At 39.2% G+C, this 19,665-nt stretch overlaps 1 protein-coding gene across 7 annotated transcripts in view; it reads left to right on the forward strand.

Annotated features, from left to right (window-relative positions):
* Window positions 1-19,665, forward strand: part of LOC135215322 (alpha-2-macroglobulin-like) — a 494,644-nt gene that overhangs the window by 444,282 nt on the left and 30,697 nt on the right. For all 7 annotated transcript variants that reach the window (XM_064250089.1, XM_064250270.1, XM_064249915.1 and 4 more), the window contains exons 23-24: window positions 11,655-11,928; window positions 13,730-13,881. In XM_064250089.1, the coding sequence (XP_064106159.1) occupies window positions 11,655-11,928; window positions 13,730-13,881 (426 nt within the window). The remainder of the gene's footprint in view (window positions 1-11,654; window positions 11,929-13,729; window positions 13,882-19,665) is intronic.

The following is a 19,665-nucleotide window of genomic DNA, read 5'->3' on the forward strand; positions in this document are numbered from 1 at the left end:
TGTCTGGGTGTCCAGCACCCTGACACCTAGAGTCTGAAGGTTTACCTGTGGCGGTGCATGCTTCTACTCATTTAAATCAGAAGAGAAGCATGCGGCACCACAGCCCAAGCGCCATTTACCCCTTTACTCGGGACAGATGGATTTGAGCTTTCCTGTAGTAGAGGATCTGTCATTAGCTCCCATCCAGCAGCGGCTCGGCATTGTATTTTGAGCACTCTTCAGAAACCGTCCCCAATGAGAAAATTATCAGGACATGCTGCTACTTCACTTTCTTAACATGAAGATGATTTAGATCAGGAGCACCCAACTTCTAATTTCTCTGCACTCCTGAGGTATGTTTTGTTATGTTACCCAACCTTCCAGCTGTTCTGACATCTCCAGGTTCGGCCTTCATGATGCCACAGCCTGCAGGATCTGCAGGGCTGCCTCTTAAGAAGGCATTTTCCAAGATAGATGCTTGGTTGGCAGATAAGAGGGAGCTAGGGAAAACTGTTTTTTGTACCCCTTCTTCTCAATCAGTATGACATACGCAAGCGTAGCGTCGAATTCTACTGGAGAAACTCCTTCCTTGGGAATATCTGCCTCCTCTCAAGGGGAATTCTCCAGTCTTATCAACTTTGCAAGAATGTCCGCTTTCTGTGATGCAAGAATTTTATTTACGTCATCAGAACTAGACCACCTCATCAAAGATGTCTACAAGGTATTTGAAGTGCTGAGTTCCCTTGACTGGACTGTAGGGATTATAGCAAAGAAAATTGTAGATCATGCCAGCCCTAAGAAGAACTTTGCTACAGACTGGCTAGGAGTGCTTGTGTGCACAGACAAAGCAGTCAGGTGTTCCTTTACCTATAGATCAAGCCAGTCTTTTTCCAAAGACGACTTTAGAATGAATGACAGTCAAACCACAAAAGGAATATATGCAGGACTTGCTCACGCAATCCACCAAACATCCACCATCAACGCTGTGACTATATCCCCTCTTAGAAAGGGGAACACCTTCCATCCAGGACCCCTAGCAAAATTTTAAAGGGGCCAAAAACCTCCCAAATTGCAATTTTTTTTACATTTTCTCATTATACTCCTCAACTACGCATTTTATCGAGAACATTATTATATACAATTTTAAAGTAGATAGAATTACCTCTCTAATGATATATTTCTGGGCTCGGCCGTGTCGCTCCGTGAAATAGGTTCCTTTAGCGCAGCCGCTAGCTACACGGTAGCAGGTAGTGAGCCGTAGGTAGGCTCCCCTATCCTGGAGGGTTTTTGATGTAGGAGAGGCTAATTGGAGAGGGGCGCGTGGTAGTGGTTTTCACTCGCCTCAGGAACCATACCGACACCTTTAATAAAGGTGAGCGAACCAGAATATTCTGGTATATCCAATTTAGCAGTTCTCTGGTATTATAACAATATTTTACCTTAGAAATAGTGCTAAAGGAACCTATTTCACTGGGCGACACGGCTTCCTTGCCCAGAAATAGATTTTTCCTACGTCAAAATCCCTTAATGATGTATACTGTACTTTGCTTTTATAGTGTAGTAACTATGATTCAGTAAAGGTTGATTTTTAAAACTCTGAAAATGCATTTTCTTCCAAATTTTGTCGTTTAACTTTTTAAAATAGGCATTTTCTGAAAAAGTTTTCATTGCACTATTAAGATATAACGAATTTTCTATATAATGGTGTATGATAATAGTATATATCCTACTCAATTTGTGAAGGTGGTATTGTTCGAAAAGGGTTCCCAATTAAACATCATTATATATCATTAGAAAGGTAGTTTTAGCTACTTTAATTTTGAATATAATAATGTTCTCGACAAAATGCATAGTTTAGGAGTATAACGTGAAAATGTAAAAAATTTAAGATTTTTGGGGAGTTTTGCCCCTTAAAAGTTTTGCTAGGAGCCTCAGACTTTAGAGGTTTTTTAGTAATACAGTACTAGGGACCTATCAAAACACATTTGGTTACAATTTTTTTCCCGGTTTGGCCAGTTCTGATGCTAAAATTCCCTTACTATCTGTCACAGCAGTCCTTTCGTGGTTTTCAATTCCGCCCCTAGAAAGTGAAGAACTGGTCCTCTGTGTGCCAGTCGGAGCGAGGCTTGTACAGTAGTGGGAACAACTGGAAGTCAGGAGTGTGGAGCCTTGGGTTCTAAAAGTCTTCAAAGAGGGCTATGCCATCCCATTCAAGAAAAACCTCCCTTAACCTCCTTGCCCATCAGCTTAACAGCCTACTTGTTTGGCTCTGAGAGGTTTTTGGCCCTGTTGCAAAAAGTTTCAACCATTATCAAGAAAGAATATGTGGAATTAGTCGAAGACATAAACCTGGAAGGCTTTTACAACTGCCTATTTGTCATCTCCAAGTCATCAAGAGGATTGGGGGCCTGTCCTGGATGTAAGTGCTCTGAATTCTTTCGTCAAGACCACCAAGCTCAAAATTGAAACAAGCCAGTCAGTTCTGTCAGCCATCCAGCAAGGGGACCGGATGGTAACAGTAGACATATAGGACGCATACTTTCCATGTAGTACCAGTACATCCAGAGTCTAGGAAGTATCTGAGGTTTGTGTTTCATGGACAGGTCTTCCAATTTTGAGCACTGTGCTTTGGTCTATCCACAGCCTCTCAGGTTCTTGACCCTCTCACTAAGTGGTTACACCTCGTGGGCATAAATGTTTGTCTATATTTAGACAACTGGCTCCTATGCTCCCCCTCAAGATCCAAATGCTTAGATGATCTAAAGAACACCCAACAGTTAAGCCTACTAATCAACCTGAATAGATGAAGATCGATTCTCTGAATTTTCAGGTGTTTCCCTCCCATCAGAGAATACAAAATTGCCTGAATAATATCTGAAACTTCCTCTCTCGTACCTCCTGCTCAGCCTGTCAGTGGAAGAGTCTGTTAGGGACCCTCTCATGTTTAGAGAACTTGGTGCCTTTAGGGAGATGGCACATCAGACTGCTAGTTTTTCCTAAAGGTCAATTGGGAAAGGAAGATAATGCCAGATTCGTTTGTCTTCCCCATCACTCCCAAGATAAAGAAGGACCTTCAATGGTGGCTAGAAAAACAGAGGTTTGCGGTGGAAAAGTCACTACACTAACATTATATTCAGATGCATCCGATCTGGGTTGGGGAGCTCTTTTAAGCCGGGTCTTCACGATCAAGTTTACTTGCCAGTTTACCCACGACCTTTCAACAGATGAACATCTGCACGTAAAGTGTAGAACTGTCAGTCGGACATTGAACTCGAGGTCATCGCCCTTATTTCTTCCCTAGCCTTCGTTGTGGCAACACTATATGGCAGCGATGGAAGCTCTGCTGGCAGATGAGGTAAAACTATATGGACTAACTGCTGCTACAGCAATTCACTTCAAACAGGAAAGAAGCAAAAAGGCATAGCAGAGTATGGTCTAAATATTGCCTGTTAAAGAAAGCTTGCTATTCTCATGAAATATTAATGAATAATGTTAAATTAGAACTGGGGGTTGTTTTAGTTAGTTATGAAATGGACTGTGAAGCCTACTTTTAATAGTAACACCTTTCATAAAATGGCAGGACACTGGCCTAGGCCTATACAAATTGTCTGTCACATTGAAATTTTTTTTTTTTATCATAAGATTTGGACTCGCAATGGTTTACAAATAACGCTGCGGTGTCTAACGCTGAAATGAATTAGGCACATACATACATACAGTGAACTCCCCGTATTCGCGGGCTCCAGATTCATGGACTCGCATATTCGCAGATTTCTCTGTGGAACATATACCCTCATTATTCATGGAAAATTCGCCTATTCGCAGTATATTTCTGTGAGAAATATCCACATATTTCTGTTATTTTTATCAATTTCATCATAACATGCAGATTTGTCATAAAACTATTAAAGAAACAGTTTTAAACATTTTTGGTAGGTTTTTCTTGAGTTTTAACTAACAAAATAGGCAATTTTAAGCATTTTTTCTGGAGGTTTCAACTATTCGCAGATTCTAGCTATTTCCGGGGGGGGTGTGTTGTCTGGTAGGGGGAACACTGTAGTTTATTCATATTCTAGTCCGAGCGGCTGAGATCCTTCCCAAGCAAAATCCGGTGGTGAATTGTCATAAAATCGTTGCTTACCATTCCACACGTGTGATCACCTATCAGTCGATCAAATGAACTTTAGGTAATTCAATCAGTTTAGTTCTATTGAGTGGACCAATTCTGTCCACAAACTGTCATCCACACGTACAATTTACCAAAAGTTTTGATAAAACTAACAGGTGAACTGACGGTAACCTGAGTGTGAATACCCAGGCAGAATCTGGCGGTGAATTGTCATAAAATAGTTGCTTACCTGTCCACATGTGCAATCACCTGTCAGTTGATTGAATGAACTTTAGGTAGTTCAATCAGTTCACCAGTTCTGGTGAGTGGACTGACTCTGTCCACAAACTGTCATCCACGTATGTTTTAACGTCAGTTTTGATGAACTAACAGGTGAGCTGACAGGTAACCTGAATGTGAATACCCAGCCTTAGACAGTGAGGAAGTTGTACGGACATGGTCTCCAGCAGAGAGAAATTTGCACATCATTGTGAACGAGTTGAGGGTAATCTATCTAGTTCTTCAATCTTCCTCAATTTAACAAGCAGCAAGATAGTAACAGTCCATTCTGATAGCATGACCGCTCTGGCCTACATCAGGAATCAAGGAAGGACTCATTTCTTTTCTCTCTACCAAGAGGTCAAAGATCTGTTATGGGCAGAGAGCAACCACACAATTATTCTCACTCACTTCATTCAAAGAAAGTTAGATGTCCTCAAGGACGAACTAAGTTGCTGCAAACAGGTTCTACCGACAGAGTGGACATTGAATCCATGGGTGTGCACCCACCTGTGGAAACTGTGGGGAAAAGTCATCAATAGACCTGTTTGCAATCTCATGAGACCATTGACTTCCTCTGTATTGTTCGCCAGATCCGAACCCTCTGGCATGAGCAACAGATGCCATGCTCCAGAACTGGTCGAACCTAGGCTTGTATGCTTTCTCTCCATTCAGTATGGTGTATGCTTTCTCTACATTCAGATGTTGTATGCTTTCTCTCCATTCAGCATGGTGAAGGAGGTACTGAACAAGTTCATCTTTCCCAGCAACACCTTGATGACCTTAGTAGCTGCCTTCTTGCTGAAGAAGGAATGGTTTTCGGATCTCAGCCTTCTTGTGGATTACCCAAAACTACTATTACCTCAGAAACCAAGGCTTTTCAAACAGCCATATTTCCTTCGGTTTCATCAAGGATTATGTGCTCTCGCTTGTGAGAGCATAAGGTTTTTCAAGAAAAACTGCAGAAGCAATTGCTAAGTAGGTACCAATCTTCAGCAAATCTCTACCAAGCAAAGTGGTTGGTTTACAGAACATGGTATCTCTTCTTTTGAAACCACTGTAGCTAATATTGCAGAATGTTTACTTTATCTGAGGTCTTCAAAGGGATTAGCTATCTCAACCATGAAAGGATACAGAACGATGTTGTCATCAGTTTTAAAACATACAGGTTTAGACTTGTCTGCAAACCAGGATATTTCAGATTTGATAGTCTTTGGATGCAAAAAAACAGAGAATCTTCCACAGTTACTTGGAATTGTACTCAGATGGCTTTCAGGCCCTCAATTTGAACAGTTGGACTTCTCTCACTTAAGAGATCTGACAAAGAAGACTATATTTTTGATGGCCTTAGCTATGACCAAAAGGACTAGTTAATTACAAACACTTGATAAAAAGGTGGGGTTTTCTCAAGGGAATGCAGTTTGTTCTCTCACACTAGGTTTTTTGGCAAAGAATTAGAACCCCTCTAAACCCTGGCCTCATTCATTCCTGATCAAAAGTTTAACTGATATTGTGGGTCCAGCAGATCAGGAGAGAACTCTCTGTACAGTGAGGGCACTGAAATAACAGATCGTCAATTTCTAGCTAAAAATGAGGACCCACTAGATAGGTGGGCCGCGTGGAAAATTCTCCCACTTCCACAGGACCCATCCGTATGTCCAGTTACTGCCCTAAGAGCATACCTAAATAGGACGGCCCTAAGATCTTCAGGCCCTTTATTTATGAGGGAAAAAGGTGGCACTATTTCCTTAAAAGGAATTAGACAACAAATATTATATTTCATTAAACAAGCCAACCCAGAGTCCTTCCCTCGTGTACATGACATTAGGCAGTGGCTACCTCTATTAACTACTTTCAACATATGAATTTTGATGATCTGAAAAAGTATACAGGCTGGAAATCTCCGACAGTGTTCAAACGCTATTATCTTAAGTCCTTAGAAGCACTTAAATTTCCAGCAGTGGCAGCAGGAAACACAGTTTCTCCTGACACTGCTTGAATAGTATATGTAGCTTAATCTAGATCTCTCCTTTCTACCTGCCTCACTGACATTCTTATCGTGGCTCTGCCACCATGTAGCCTTTGTTGTACCTTGGATGCCACATGTTGTACATAATTGTGATGTTTCCTTGTATTTTGTTCTTAGGATTAATCACACCTTAATTTAATATTGTATGTAATTTTAAGGTTAATCATTTTGTACTGTATTTACTCTTAAAGGTTCAGTTACCCTTGTTACCAAGTTCGTAACTGTACTCTTAGATTATACCAATTTACCTTTACTGTTTTTTTATTTTTTCCTACAATATTCTTTGTGTACTCCATTGTTCCAACCGGCGCGTGGCAAATGGCCACAAAATTTATAAATTCAATTCCATTGTTCCAAGCTTATGTGGCCATTTCTCTGGTACTATTTCACATAGCGACACGGGCTGAGCCCAGAAATTATATTGTAAAGAAAAAAGAAATCAGAAGCCCTTTTAGAATTTATGGTGCTTTGTGAAGAATCCCTTGTGTGCTTTATTTAAGAATGCTTTGACTTCCTTTTTAAAGGATTTGGTTGTGGAATCACACTCAAGATTGCAAGAAGACGTTTTCCCCATATTAAAAGTCAAAGCTCATGAAAAAGCAGCAGTAGCTACTTTGCTGGCATTTAAGCATAACCTCTTGCTCTCCACGATACTACAGTCCACATATTGGAATTGCAGATCAATGTTCACTACACATTATCTTCATGATGTAGAGACAATCTACGATAAGTGCAGTATGCTAGGTCCTTTCCTAGTTACCTATCTCCTCACCTTAATTAAGGTTGACAAGTTCATTTGGGGAAACCTGGAGGTGCTATGTACCCCGAGTGCCTTCCAGTAGTTTTTTTTTTTTTTTCTAATGGATGGGTTGTGGTGAAGGTTTTTAATGTGGTGCAGGTATTTGTTCTGGTCTATTGTAGTGCACCCAGGGCAAAGGCATCTATTTGTTGGATTGTTAGCTTTGACAATCTTCAGAGTAATCCCTTGTTGCAAAGCACCATTAGAGTAGGGGCAACCCAGAGCTCTACATAATGCCACACCACTACAGGTCGAGCTCAGTTCAGAGGTACTATTATTTGCTGTAGCTTTCTCACCTGGTAAGGTTACAACAAACATTTAACAATTTACTAATTCAAATTCTTTTCCTGTTCTGAACATTTTTGGAGTAGTATATGTTCATAAATCCCACCACTTGTCAATGTGGGATTCAGCTATGTAATTACCTGGTAAGTTACTTATATAAAGATAACATTTTTATAATAAAAAATAAGTTTTTTTTATATTCATACTATACTTATATAGTTACCAAGTAATTTCATAATGGGAGCCCTCCCACCCCCCTCTTATGGACATAAGGCACAAACGAATAGAGTTCTTCAGCTGTGTTGTACCTATTCATTCTCGAAAGTGGGTGAGACTAGTCACCTACACCCAAAACAAAAGAGTGCTACCGCAAATTTTGACATTTCAAAATTATGAGCTGCTGTAAAGTTGAGACCCATAGCTATGTAATTACTAATTACTTGATAAGTACATATATATATAAAACCACCTCATTTTATAATAGAAATGTCATATTTCTTTTCTTCTTTTCTTGTAGCATCTCCTTACATGTTTGGTGTCCATATTTTTGTTTTTGTAGACAATCAATTTGTAAGAAAATCCTGGTGTCTCAAAAAATTACTGTTGTTTTTATTTTTCATAATACTCATTTATGTTTCCATTTCTTATTTTGATCATTTTAATTTTTGAATTTTTTTCTAATTATTTATTGATTTACCTTAACTGTTATTCAAATATCTCACCACTATTTGAATTTTTTATTTTTTTTATTTTTTTGAAAATATAAAAAAAGTGTTTGCTTTGCTCAGTTTAAGTTCTAATAGTCTTTGTGCTTCCTTCCCTTGCATGTGATATTACCACTCCTCTCAGCCTCTTTGGTGTGTACATGATATTTTTTTTTTAGGTTTGCTGTGACCTTTCATGTCTGAAATGCCATTCTCATCAGATATATGTGTGCCGCGCTGTTGTCAGTGCTCATGAATGTTCTCTACCCTTTGTTTCCATTGTCATACCATCATTGTTCATACTACTACCTATGTTTTTGCAGTTTGCTGTGGGCTCAACTGCTGTTTTCCCAGTCACTGTAGTCCCTTTGGCTGGGATGCTGGCACACTCCCTTGGCTTCTCCAGACTGTTTGGCCATTCTAGCCTGTATGCCTCTTCCCATTACCATGAGCACTCTGTAAGGGGGTAGTGTGGACAGTGCACCTCATGGGGTAGCCTACACAGTAGGCATTACTTTAGGTTTTTTGCAGTGTGCCTGCCTTCGGTCTCTAGCTGCAACCACTTTCGTTCCTTTTACTGTACCTCCTTTCATATTTTCTATCCACCCTCTCCTAACAACTGATTCATGGTACAACTGTGAGGTTTACCTCTGGTTACACCTTTCAAACTTCTCTCAGTTTCTGTTTCAGCACTGAGTGACCTCATTGGTCCCTTTACTCGGCCTTTGGCCTACGTTCTATATTCAATTCAATTCATTTACCATGAGCAGTCCTCAGTTATCAAGCTTTCAAAGCCCACTTCCTAGGCCTGAGTCTCATTGTATTCTAGTCCTTGATGTAGCTTCATCCCTCATTAACATTTCTCTCAGAAAATCCTGTGCAACTGATGCTGCTTCTTTGCTCTTGATGCTTGTTGCTTTTAGGACTCCCGTATCTCCAGATTTTATGGTGATGGTTTCTGCCTCATCTGCAGTGCCTCAAAGGCCTTCCTGCCATTGAAAGTGACTTCTCCCTGTGCCTTCGATAGTTGCAGCTCCTGATTCTTCCCCTCTCGGTCTCTGTCTGATTTATGCAATGACTTCTATAAGAATATCCTTCAACAATGGCAAGGGCTTCCTCCTGTGTATTCCATGCTGTCTCATCCATCTTAGGTCCCATGCAATCTCATTGTCCTGCTATTAACTCTTACCCAGTTTTAATCAGACTTCATCAGGTAAGTATCCTCTACAGAACCCTTCTTTTGATCGTGCTTGCTTCCCTTTATGCTGAGTTCCATGGGCTCCCTTGCACTCTTTAAATGCTTGCTCTCGATATTGTTAGCTGTTTCTAGACTGCAAGCTCCTTCCTCTCCTTGACTGCTTGTTCTGGATTTTCCCTTCTCTGGTTGGACTGTCACCTGCCTCATCTCTGTAGACACTTCTTGGCTGTTGCTCAGGCTTCTGACCTCTGCCTTCAAGCTACTATTGCAGCTTTGGTCTCCTAAGTTCTTGATTTCCCTCAAGCAAAGTGTTTGGAGATTCATGACAATGGTAAGGAGAGTAACACAAAATAAACTTGAATTTATAACTTATTTTGTTCTTAATGTAAATCATCATTCGAAAGAATATTGCTCGTGCAAGAATATGATGCCTGTCCAAATCCAGTAGTGTTTAACAATGTTATATGCAAGAATTTTTTACTTGTCACTTATTATTTTATTTGTTTCCAACATTATCAAATGATTAGAATGATCGCAATATGTACAGTACAGGAAATTACCCTGTTCCTGAAATAGGCTTCATCCAAGGCTCACTTTCCATAACCTCATCTTGATATTTGGTCATGTTGTAATTTGTTTCATGTTGATTATCTCTTTGACAAAATGAGGTCTACAAGTTGTGTTATGCATAACAAAGGATTAAGCTACGAATCAACATCATTGTAAACACTTTTTGCCATCTTTTTCCTGCTTGAACTCTCATTACTTAAAGGACTTTGTCTATCCCATATGATTTTCAGGGCCATCCTACAAGCCTTCATCCTACTACTGTATCTATTACTTTTCAGAAATATCTAATGAAATTGTCGGCAAATGCTGCAAGAACATTAGGTATTGTATGAAAAGCCTCATTTATTTATAACTGATGAAATCAATGCATCTTTTAGATATAGTAGTTCATAGTGGTAGGTTTATGTTTCCTGGTACTATTAGCAGTTATGACTTGGACCATCAACGGATGGTCTCTTGTTTGTCAATTTTTCATAAGTTGTATTTTAATAGAGATCTTTCACATTCTCAATTGATCCCTGATCCCCTTTTCTTGTCGAGAGCATTGCTGACCAGCAGTACCAGTAAGCAGTAAATGTGCCTCACTTAGAACTTCTCAGTTCCAGAGATCCTTTATTCTTGACACTGTCAGACTATGGAACAGCCTCCCTCCCAGAGGATGTTATTCAATTGGAACTTCAAAAGTTCAAGCAAAGATGGAATGTATTACTGTACTACCCTAATACTATTCTCCTTGCATTTTAATACATTTTTATATACGTACTTATTAATTTATTCATGTATTTTTACTGTATTAATAATTGAGAACTTTGCTTTCTGTATTTTCCTTTACCTCCACTTACTTCTTCTTAATGTGAACACCATATTCTTTTGAAGCTTGAATTTCAAGTTAGTGGCCCCTGTGGGGCTTGTCCCATATGAATAGGGTTAATCTTCTGAATATTAATTATTTTGACATGTCCAAACCATCTTGATCATTTACATCTCATTTTATTTTCCAGCTCACATCTTTCCACCACTTCCTTATTCATATGATCTTCCTACCTTACTCTTCACCATGAATCTTGACAGTCTACTGCCACAACTTCTCAAAAATTCTCAATTTTCCTTGTCAGTGCCCACATTTCTTCTGTATAGAGTAGTGCTGGCCTCGTGTACCAATCATAAGTCCTTGCTCTTTCTACTAATGGGACCTTTTTAATCAGTACTATAGCTACCTCTCTATTTCATTATGCTATTTTTTTAATGACATTTTAGATCCTGCTTCACAGTCCAGTGTGTCCACAAGGTAACATAAATGAACTACTGCCCATAGGATCTGCTCATCTGTCACAACACATTTCTTCCCCACTCTTCCCTATTTTCCTTTGTAATAGATTTCAGACATTGAAAATCTCTTACTCCATATGTATTTTGTAATCATGAGCATTATCATATGACACCCTGTGTTACATTTAATATACAGTACTGAGTTCTCTCCCTACATTTTCCCTACATTTTCTCACATAAAGTTATCTACTTTTCTACAACTTAGTCTTGACACTGGTCCTCCTTTCAAAACACCAGTGTGTAGTATGCAAATAAAAACTAACAATAATAACTCTGCATATCTATGACAAAGAATTTACATAGTAAGCTGTATGTTCTTTGATGCAGTTCTAATTTTCCCAGTTAAAGTATTTATAGTTGTCATTTTTTTTCAGGGTGGCATTGCTGGTGCAGGGTCTCCAGTTCCTCTTACAGCTTATGTTTTGATATCTTTACTGGAATCTGGTGAGCCGCACACAAGTAAAGCTATCAGTGAAGCAGCCTTTTGTTTAAATGCTGACAAGTCTGAAAATCCATATACGATTGTACTCACAGCATATGCTTTAGCATTGTCACAAGAGTCAAATGCCAATAATGTTGTGCAAAAGATGATTAGTTTGGCCACAGAGACATCAAATTCTATGCACTGGGAGCTGCCCGAAGGATCAGGTAAAACTTTTTGTATCGTTTAATCAGTAATGAACTGTATAAATCTCTGTAATCTTCCCGAATACAGTAGACAGTTATTCATGACTGAATTATCCATTATGCTATATTTTTTGGAGATTAATGGATGATATAAGAGAATTCTTTGAGATTGGTTGGTCTGTCTTATGGAGCCATTGGGAACCATGAGAGTAACTCCTTTGAGACTCACAGCAGCTACCAAAAATAGGGTTTTTCCCACAAAAATCTATTAGCAGGTATATTTAGTACAAAGTAGAAAAATAAGAAAAATCCCACATAGACAGAAATTGCACACATGTACGCCGATTGCAACCTTTCTTATGTTGGATAAACATCTCTATAAACACAGACAAGCCAGAACTTTTAAAGTTTATATATTAGCTTCATTTGTGAGAACAAAATCAGTGAATTAACATTTATAATTACAAAATAATTTACAAAAACTTACAAATAAACTTAGTTTTGGAAGGGGCATTATTATTTAAATAAATAATACCCATGTGGATGGGTATAAATTTTCTGGCAACTTGGAGACAAGGTTAATAGAGATTTTCTTTATGAAAACTTGGCTTTTCCATGGTTAAAAAAGCTAATGTGGATACGGCTTCTTAGGCCTACCAGGTAACCTTAAGCCTGACCCAAGGGAAAACCTTTCATACATTATTTTAAATATAAAGAAAAATGGATGCCTGGTGACACAGATAGTATGTACTTACATATAAAGACTTATTATTCAAATTCTGTTTCATTGTATTAGACAGGAACCTTTAAAAGTCAAATAATTCTGTAATTTTGCACAATTATAATCCAAAAAACTAAACAAAGGTTTTCTCTTATTGCATGTGCCAGAATAATTTTGCTTTTTGTATGCCAATATACTAATGATAATGTTATGCAATGCCATCCTGGTTCCTCTCATATGTAGACCGCTTTTTTTTTTTTTTAACTCGGTTTAACTGGTCTAATCAGTAATTATATACATATCTCTTCACCTAATCATGAGTATGTTTCTCTGCAAGGTGGCTTTCATACCTCTTATGTCCAGTGTTGCATTTGTACAAATGAAAACTAGGTATTTCTTTAGTATAGCCTTTCATTTCAATACAAAGGGAAACTCGGCTAAAATTTACCAACCAAGAAAAGAAGTGGTTCCTCCAAGGTATAGAGGCCCTTCCAGTGGGGCATAATCCCTTTTCTTCAGTACAAACTTTTGGTCTTGATTGTTGTCTGCTCCTTCATTTGCTCTATTCTTTAAATCTAATTTTCCATTTTATTTGCAGTGTTTTTCATCATTTTACTCACCTTCATATGGACTCAAACCATTGGTTATGTATCTAAATGTTAGGGGTCTTATGCATGATGATGATATTCCTTTTGAGCTAGAGAAAAATGTTGGATATTTAAATTAAAAAATTTTCACTTTGTATTTGAAACTGCTAATGTAGAATTATTTCTTTTAATTATTTTAACCCTGTGGGAGGGACTGTAGGCATTACTTAAGGTTCTTTGCAGTTTGCTTTCAACCCCTAGCCACAACCCTTTTCATTCCTTTTACTGTGCCTCCTTCAGTATTCTCTTCCATCTTACTTTCCAGCCTCTCCTAACAATAAATTCATAGTGCAACTGGGAGGATGTCCTCCTGTTACACCTTTCAAACCTTTTACTGTCAATTTCCGTTTCAGTGCTGAATGACCTCATAGGTCCCAATGCTTGGCCTTTCCCCTAAATTCTATATTCAATTCAATTCAACTATTTTAATTTCAGTATTTGTTTCTTTGAAAAGGTATGAGTGATGCTGTTGCAGTAGAGACAGCTGGCTATGCTGTTCTAGCAATGATGACTCTTGACCCTGAAAATTATGTAACTCAAGCTAGAAAAGTTGTTAAATGGATTTCATCCAAGAGAAATGGTCAGGGTGGCTTTATATCTACACAGGTAAGAAATACAAGGATGTCTCAGAAAGTCATTACCTTAGCCTTCATGATAGAGCAGAGTTACATCATAAAAAAAATTTGTAAAATAATGTCAGTACGTACTGTGTAGCATACAAGTCATAGCTTTAGGTAATGCTCTATTGACAGCACTAGTAGGGAATCCGGATATTCAGAACCAAGTATCTAGTTGTCTGGCAAAGTGGCTATTGCAGGTTTTTAGCATTCAGGAATTTATGAGTGTTCTGGTAGAAAATGTACACAACTTTTATAACAGTTGTGCAAGTCATTCATTAGTTAAGAAGATGGTATATGTAGTTTATATACACTATTGTGAAATATGGAAATATGATATTAAAATTCATATTCATCCATATACAAGTACAAACCTTAGTTTTATTTATGTTTGGTAACAGTCGAAGTAAAAGAGAAATCACACTAGCAAACTTCATGACCTCCCTCAGCATCAGAGCAGTCTTGTTGTAACAGTGACAGAGAAGATGAAGCACTTGAATATTTTTTGCTGGCTTCCCAAAACCTATGAATGTACTCTAGACAATATAGAAGTCTAAAATACTTTTACCCAATGAAAGACCTCTGTGATGCCCTGTCCTCTTCAAGTACTATATCCACAGTGCATTAAGTGTTCAACAAAGTGGAACCTCTTGTAGTACAGCCTTTTGTTTGAAATGCAAAGGGTGTAGTTGCATTGTTTAAGCAAAACTGTCATGGAAAGAAAAGTTTTTAAGCAATATGTATTTTTCATAACATACACACCTGAGATCTGTACATATGGAATAAACCTCGACTGCCAGCTGGAAACTGGTTAAAAATAGAACAATGTTGGTGGTGCGTCCCCATTAGCCAATAGGAGGAGAGAGGTGAAGCTTCGCCTGCTTCCCTCTGAAGAAGCTCAGCTCTACCCCAAGAAACCGAATGGGGGTTGGCTTGATGTGGACCATTTATGTAAAGATCTCAGGCTTGTATGTTATGAAAAATACAAATTGATTACAAATTTGTCATTTGTTCATACATGGTACAAACCCTTCAGTCTTTATGAATTGAAGACTTATTCTTGGCAGGAGGATGAAAGTATGCTTGAGAACTGGCTGGTGGTTTGGTTCACCTGGCCTCACTTCTTGGTCATAAGTTAGAGCAGGGGTTCCCAACCTTTAAGCTGATGAACACCCACCTGTTTTCTAGATAAATGTGAGAGCACCACAATAATTTTATAGTTTGGGAATTAAGAAACATTCCAATTAGTAAATGAGACTTAGTGTATGTTAATTTAAAGGTAACAAAAATTTTAAATTACTTTCATTGAAGATTCAAAAATTAATTTTTACCTCTTGGATGTTTATTTGAAGTTACTGACATTCACTATCAGGCATATTTTACATAACTCATAAATTTTGTAGTACTTTTAACGACACAATGATTCATGGGTAATATGTTTACCTCTTAAGTTAGACTATATTATCTAAATATTAACTGAATGAGTTTTATTGTTCTTTATCAAACTAAAACATACGTTTGCTTATTATCATTTATATATGTAATAAGAGTTGGTTCTCGCAATCACGATTTTAAAAACTTTGAAAGAATGATGCCAGACCATCAGAGAGCACAGAGGTTTGTGCGAGTACCAGGTTAGGAACCTGTGTTACACCAGATTGGGAACTTGTGTTACAACAGGTTGGGAACCTGTGTTACAGCATAGGAAGGAGTCACATGCCTCTGATCTGTTAAGGACTCACCAGTATTTAGCCAGTTCCAGCAAATGATTGCTCAAGCCCCTCTGCCCATCAAAAAAGGAGAAGAAAGAGAAAGGAAGGAGGCCAGTCACCACAATCTTTCTCACATTCATAACCAACATCTTAGGTAAGATACAATCTGTCCCGCTAGGGGCACTGGATGAGTTACACAACTTGAGCAGGCACCACCTAAGGAAAAGTGTCCCAAGGACCTATGGGCAACATCCCACAAGTAGAAGGAGGTTAAGGTCATCTGATGAACCCAAGTACCAGACTTCAACACCCTTTGACCCAACAGATTCTTCCTGAATGCAATGGAGGTGCCTAAGCCCATGACATCATGAGCTCTTGCATCTTCACTCCTTACTTGTTCCACTTCTTTCTTGTTCTGGCCAGTGCTAACAAAAACCCTTCGACATTCAGGCCTGAGATGTCGAGTCCTTTTTAGGTAGCTTCAGAGTACTTTAACCGGACATAGTAACATCTCTCAGGATCATCACCAATGAAGTCTGTTAGGGAGGAGATTGAGAAGGACTAATCTCTCATTTGGAACCAAAGGATTAATTCAAAGCTGCTTGAGTGTTTCACATCAAAAGAGAGGCCATAAGGCTCTTCTAATCTCTTTGTGGAGGATAAGGCCAGTAAGAAGACTGTATGATTATCTTTCAAAAGGTTCATATTGCATGCAAATGAGGCTGCTAAGGACAAGAGTCAGATCCACTTAAGGGGCCTAAGCTCTCAAGGGGGGGCAAAACTGTTCAAGATCTCTCAGGAGGAGGAGTGGTCAATACCCTTCAGGCACATATCTAACCCTATAGCAGCCCTGTATCCCTTAATGGTTGAAACATAAAGTAACTTAAGAGGCATATCCCCTGTGAATGGGCCCAGATCGAGACTAAGGTGAACACACTCATGAACACCTGTGGGGCAGTAGAGTTGAATAGTTGAGTTGAATATAGAATTTAGGCCAAAGACAAGCACTGGGACATATGAGGTCATTCAGCACTGCAGTGGAATGTGACAGTGGAAGGTGTAACAGGAGGAAAACTTTGCAGTTGCACTGTGAATCAGATGTTATGAGAGGGTTGAGAGCAAGATGAAGAAAGAGAACATGAAAGGAGGAAACAATGAAAGTATGAAAAGGTTTACAGCTAGGGGGCGAAGAAACACTGCAAAGAACCTTAAGTAATGCCTACAGTGCACCACATGAAGTGCACTGACGGCACTAGCCCCCCTACGCGGATGTGTGGCATAAGAGACTGAAGCAATGCACCTTGAACTGATAGACTCTCTCCCAGAATGAAGCAAAGGTACTTGTGAAAAGACTGATGGATCAGTATTTGGAAATATACACATCCTTTAGGTCTATCATCAGCATGAAGTCGGACTTCCTATTGGCTGCTAGTACTGTACGAGTGATTTTCATTCTGAACCTGGTCTTTCTGATAAGAGGTTCAGGGAAGACAAGTCTAGGACTGGTCTCCAAGCTCCTTAAGCCTTTTCTACCATAAAGATCTGACCTTAGAAACCTGAGGATCATTCCATCACAACTTCCACAGCACCTTTCACCTTCATTGCCTTCTCTTCCTCTCAGAGTGCTAGCTCCTTCAATGAGGTCAGAAGATAGGTCCTTTCATGGATTGGAAAGTTGAAGAGGGGAGGGGGAGCTTGAAGGGAGTGGATATCCTACCCACAGAACATCTACCCAGGTCTCCACTCCAAGCTGTGGCCATGTTGGCCAGTGGCTTGCCAGGCACTCCCCCCAGTGGTAGCAAGTGGGGAGGGGTGTTTTCTCTATTATTTACCTCTCCTCTAGCCCTGTCTCTGCCTCCTAGCCCAGCTTTGGGTGGATGGGGCTGAATGGGACGCTGCTGAGTTCTTTAGGTAGTTGAGGCCTCTTACTGGATGGATATGTGGCAGACTGAGACAAAGACTGAGCTACAGCAACATGTGAAGGCCCCAAAGACTTATTAACAGCCTGGTGGACATACTGTCATTATTGTCTGTTCTCCGTCTGATTATGCAAATTTCAGCTTTCACCCCTCTGTGTAGCTTTCTAATATGTGATTCACATATGATCTCTTTGAAGAACTTCTTCAAAGGTAACTGCAATCAACATAAGGTTACCTCTTGAAGAAAAGGAGGGCTTGTTGTAGGATCTTTTATATTTGTGGAAGTTGAAATAGAATTTGAGACTAACAAAACACGTGATAAGATGGACATAAAAGACTAACAACACAAGTGATAAGCTGTACATTACAAAGTTGGGCAGATGAGAATTGGAAGGACTCATTAAAGAAGTGATTGCACTACTATATCATAGCACAAGATGTAGAGGAAAGTGAGTGGCTGGTAGAGGAAAGTGAGTGGCTGGTATTTCAGACTTTGAAGTAAATATTGGTGTCCAAAGTAAATATTGGTGTCCATTAGCACCAAGTCTCTCATGCTTAATAAAATACATAGGCTCCTATAAAGAATTGCAGAAATGGAGGTCCTCAGTGCTGATATATGTAGGTTTTAAAATTGGATAAGTAATATGAAGAAATAATCTGAACAGTTTAGATTAAGCTAAGCTTAGTTAATGAGAAATTTGGTCATGAAACTGGATGATTATGGACACTGTGGGAGAAGTGTCAGAGTGAATGCCGTACTGAAGTGGTATTTTCAAAATCTGGAAGTGTACAAGAAATAATAATTGTGAAGGAAGGATTTAGGTGGACCATATGGAGTGAAGGCTGGAATTGGATGAAGTCTGCTATACTTGGCAACATACTGGATTGTGAAAGAAGTTTTGAGAGGGATGAAAGAAAACATTTATAATGATTTGGATGACGTAGAAAGAGATTACAAGAATTCGGGTAGAGAAAATCCTACAGTAATATATACCTTGACATACAAGCACTCCAATATACAAGCATTCCGAGATATGAGCCAGCCTCTGAGCAAAACTTTGCACTGAGATATGAGCACACATACATATTCTAACGCTAGATGGCCGAGCGCTCCCGCTTCACTCGTTCATTTCACGTGGTCATCGACTTCTGTACACATTTGCTGGTCATCTCCTTTGTTGCGTTTGCATTATTTACCTGATTTTCACTGTATTTATGAACATTCCTTGTAATAAGTGATATGTCCTAAGAAAGTGAGTGGTAAGGTTGGCAACAAGAAGAAAAATACGCATGATGACAATGGAGATGAAGCATGAAATTATCAAGAAACATGATCATGGTGTCCGCATGAGTGAGTTGGCACACAATTACGAGCAGAGTACATAGATGATATGTACAATCCTCAAACAGAGGGATGCTATCAAGAGCACAAATATAAATGACAAGATGGAGAGACTTCTGTTGATGTAGATTAAGGAGAAGCAGCTGGCAGGAGATAGCATTACTGAGACAGTCATCTGTGAGAAGGCCAGCACAATCTATGAAGATTTGAAACTAAGGGAAGCAGCTGATGGTGGGGAGACATCAACGCCAGTTAGGGAGACGTTTAAAGCTAGTCGTGGATTTCGATAATTTAAAGAAGTGAGCTGGGATCCACTCTGTTGTGAGGCATGGGGAAGCTGCGAGCTCAGATGTGAAAGCCACGGAGGAGTACGTTGAACGTTATGCTGCACTTATTGCTGCAGAAGGTTACATCTCCCAACAAGTCTTCAACTGTGATGAAACAGGCCTTTATTGGAAAAAGATTCCAGGGAGGACATTCATCACAGCTGAAGAGAGAAACTGCTGGGCCATAAACCCATGAGGGATAGATTAACTCTAGCCTTATGTGCTAATGTCAGTGGTGATTGCAAGATCAAGCCGCTGTTAGTGTATCACTCCGAGAACCCTCGAGCTTTCAAGAGTCACAAGATTTTCACGGGATTGGTAAATCTGGCCTTTGGTACAGTAGTCAAGAAATTGCTGGATATTGCCCCTGGCTACCCTCCAATTCTTGAAGACATTCTTGATGAATATGATTTCATTAAGGTCCTCTTATCTCCCACCAAGCACTACTCCATTCCTCCAGCCCATGGACCAACA

The sequence above is a fragment of the Macrobrachium nipponense genome, chromosome 11, assembly GCF_015104395.2.
Source record: "Macrobrachium nipponense isolate FS-2020 chromosome 11, ASM1510439v2, whole genome shotgun sequence".
NCBI classification, from domain to species: Eukaryota; Metazoa; Arthropoda; class Malacostraca; order Decapoda; family Palaemonidae; genus Macrobrachium; species Macrobrachium nipponense.